This window comes from Pelodiscus sinensis, chromosome 9 (assembly GCF_052426305.1).
Source record: "Pelodiscus sinensis isolate ZL-2025 chromosome 9, ASM5242630v1, whole genome shotgun sequence".
In the NCBI taxonomy this organism is placed as follows: Eukaryota; Metazoa; Chordata; order Testudines; family Trionychidae; genus Pelodiscus; species Pelodiscus sinensis.
In genome coordinates, this window is record NC_143060.1 from 58,804,775 (window position 1) to 58,808,154 (window position 3,380).

The window sequence follows — 3,380 nt, forward strand, 5'->3', positions numbered from 1 at the left end:
TCCGTCCTTGGCTTAGGTGATTGGTCTTTTCTGGCCTTACAATCTGCCAAGTACATGTGGCACTGAGCAGCCTCTGATGATTCCATGTGCAGCCTGCTTGATTCCTAGAACTAACATTGAGTGAGTAGGGGTAATGCAGGGGGGAGAGGCTCAAATATGCAGAGGGGCTGGCCAGGGGCAGGACAGGGTGTGGCGGTGACATCACAAGGCCTTTTTCGGCGTCTCCACTTATTGGTTAAAGGACCTTGCCAGGTGGTGAACTCACAGAGACTCCATGACAACGGCCAGGTAGGACAGGATGCGGGGCTGGGGCAATTTCAGACTCCCGTAGCTTTGCTGCCGGGAGTCATCTCGAGGTCTGCTCTTCTTACCTTGAGTGCTTTCAGGCCTCGATCATGAACACTAAGAAGAATCTTCTTGGAATTTTCTACAAACTCAATTCTGTGAAAAGAGACACATCTCTGCGGAGAAGGTAAGAGCCTGTGATAGATTTGGTGCTGATGCTGCCTGACCTATCGGGTGCTGGCCAAATGCAAGTTGTGGGAAACACTAAAATTGGAACTCTTATTTTCCCACCTAGGCTTTTTATTGCTTACCACAGGGGACAGTGGAATTTGTGCCTTTTGCTTCCCTTTTCCCATGGCTTCCTGCCCTGCCGTGTTGAGTGGATGAGAGAGTGATAGGGAGAAGACTCAGGACTTTGTTCTCTTTAAGACCCAGCAAATGAGCCAGAATGTGTCATCTGCTTGGGGAATTGTTCAGCTTCTCTACATTGGTTGGGTCTGAGCAGTTCCTGATTCTGTAAGGAGGTTGAGGATCTGTGTGTGTGTGTGTGTGTGTGTGTGTGTTTGTGTGTGTGTGTGTGTGTGTGTGTCACTGCCAGGAGTGTATAATAGGAGGTGCCCTATTAGATGGAGTCCTTACAGATGATGTGGTGCAGTAGAGCCCCATTTTTCCAGCCTTCCATTGTGCAGCTTTCCATGTTGACCTAATAACCAGCGCATGCAGGGCCAGCAGCAAGCAACCCTCCCATGGCCACTAGATGGCGCTGTGGCCTCACACTTCCCTACTCTCCTGAATATCTGAATTTTTGATCATCTGGTTTGGTCCTGGTCCCTAGTTGACATGACAAGTGTAAGAGCTCTGCTGTGTAAGAGTTAGGGGTTGCCAGATGGTTTCAGCAAAAATACTGGACACACTCTGGCACCGACCGGTATTTTCAGCACACTAGGGCACATCCTACTGCTCTTCCACTGCACTCCTTGGCTGTGTCTACATTGGCACCCTATTCCTACTTAAAATCAGGAATAAGGGATCTTCTGAAAAAGGCTTTATTTTCCGCAAGATACCTGTCTAGACTGGCGCTTTTCTCCGGCAAAGCCCCGAGCTGGAAAAAAGCAACATCCATGTGCATGCAAATGCCGCGGAGAAAATTTAAATCCCGGGGCATTTGCAATTCCGACTGGTCTCATTAGCATCCCTTTTATGGAAAAGGGTGCCAATGTAGACACAGCCAAGGAGTGCAGTGGAAGAGCAGTAGGATGTGCCCTAGTGTGCTGAAAATACTGGTCGGTGCCAGAGTATTAGCAGGTAAACTACAAGTCCCTCTAATATTTGAGAGCTGTAAATACTACAGCCTTGCCCAAACTGCCTGTAGAGTTTGTTCTTGTGAACGTTTCCGGGATTATCTTTTGACATCACTTGCTCTGTCAGACTTGTCTCTCCTTGGAGTACTGATCTAACCCATCCCTTCTTTTTCAGCGGTGTTCAGACTCCGGCACAGGGGACGTTGCAGCCCTCCCAGGCGGTGGCATCGCAGTCTTCCCAAAGGATGTCAGAGCCCTCCCGGGTGACATCACAACAGCCCTCCTGGGTGACATCATCACAGAAGCCCTCCCAGAGCACGTCGCAGTTTTCCCGGGTGAAAGCGCCACGGACCTCTCCGGTGGTGGCATCGCAGTTCTCCAGGGTGGTGGCATCACAGACATCCCAGGGGACATCACAGCCTGCCCGTGTGGTGGTGCCACAGCCCTCTCAGGCGACGTCGCAGCCCTCCAGGGTGAGAGCTTCCCTCATCACGCCACCCGCTCCTCCCATCCCCACACCCACTCCTCCGGCTCAGCCCTGCTGCCGTCGACTATCGAACTTATTGAGCCGGGGCCCCCGCCGGTTGCAGCAGTGCTCCTCTCTCCTGTGGGAGCGCATCTCAAACCCGGAGAAAAATCCGTTCCACCTGCCCCGGGCAAAAGTGGCTGCTGAGTCAGCGGGCGGAGCAGAGGGGTCACGGAGCACCGCCAAGCCCCTACCGCCCATCCAGCCTCCCGCTGCTGCGACCTCTGGCTCCGCCACCACCCGTGCACAGCCAAAGAGTCAGGTGGCTCCTAAGAGTCGAGCACCGCCACCGAAGGAGAGGAATCCGCGGGGGGCGCCCCAGGCAGGGACCGGCCCCTTGCCCAACTCCCACCTCTGCGCCTCCCTGCAGCAGCAGCAACACCTGCTACAGCCGCAGCCACCGCAGCAGCCACGGAGGTCGAGCCCGACGCGCACCCGCGGCCGCTCTGTCAGGAACCCAGGTGCGGCGGCGAGTCCGGAGCCGGAGGCTGAGGTCCCCGCGAAACAGTACAACATCATCCTCACAACTGAGGCGACCTGGCTGCTGATGCGCCGCCACCTGGAGAACCAGTGGGGCTGGATCAATCCCTTGGGCAGCACCGGGCTCCTGCCGGGCTCCCAGAGCCGGGCCGGCATGGACCTGACCTCGTTAATGAAGATCTCGCTGGTGAATGCACAGAACCGCTATGACGACGAGGAGTACAAGGAGGATCCGGCACCAGGGGTCGTGAACCAGGAACTGGTGCATAGGTGCACGGAGTGGCTGCGCGGGGTGGAGGAAGCGAGGAGAGAGGGCCAGCTGGAAACCGTGCCCTACCCGGATGACCCCTGAGCCTGAGGGGCGGAGAACCGTCTGCCGCCGCTCCTCGGGGCAATAGCCGAGGCGGCCCGTATGCTGTGCCTGGGAGCGGAGTTCATCCATCCTCCCTGACACCTGGTCTTCTGACCATCACATCCCGCTCCACACGTTCGTGTCTGCAGACATGTTCTGAAAAGGTTCCGTTCTACATAAACTGGTGGAGGAGGGGGCAGAAAATAAATACATGTTCATCCTTGCTATGGCCCGTGTATTTTCATTTCACATGTTGTAGCATTTGGGGAGGGGAAAAATTGGGGCAGGCTAATCAGTGTTGCACACATGCTTCTCCCGATCCAGCTGAGGTGCTGGATGTTTTTCATCTGAAAGCAGGAGCGTAGCAGGTTTAATAGATGATGGACAGGATCGGGTTGTTAACCCCTGTGCTTTGGGGGTGTTTAAATGTGACCAA

At 55.0% G+C, this 3,380-nt stretch overlaps 1 protein-coding gene across 1 annotated transcript; it reads left to right on the forward strand.

Annotated features, from left to right (window-relative positions):
• Positions 1-344: 344 nt before the first annotated feature.
• Positions 345-3,146, forward strand: LOC142818223 (uncharacterized). The gene is made up of 2 exons (XM_075937141.2): positions 345-472; positions 1,762-3,146. The coding sequence occupies exons 1-2, from the start codon at positions 396-398 to the stop codon at positions 2,942-2,944; spliced, it is 1,260 nt and encodes a 419-aa protein (XP_075793256.2). The 5' UTR covers positions 345-395; the 3' UTR covers positions 2,945-3,146.
• Positions 3,147-3,380: the final 234 nt, after the last annotated feature.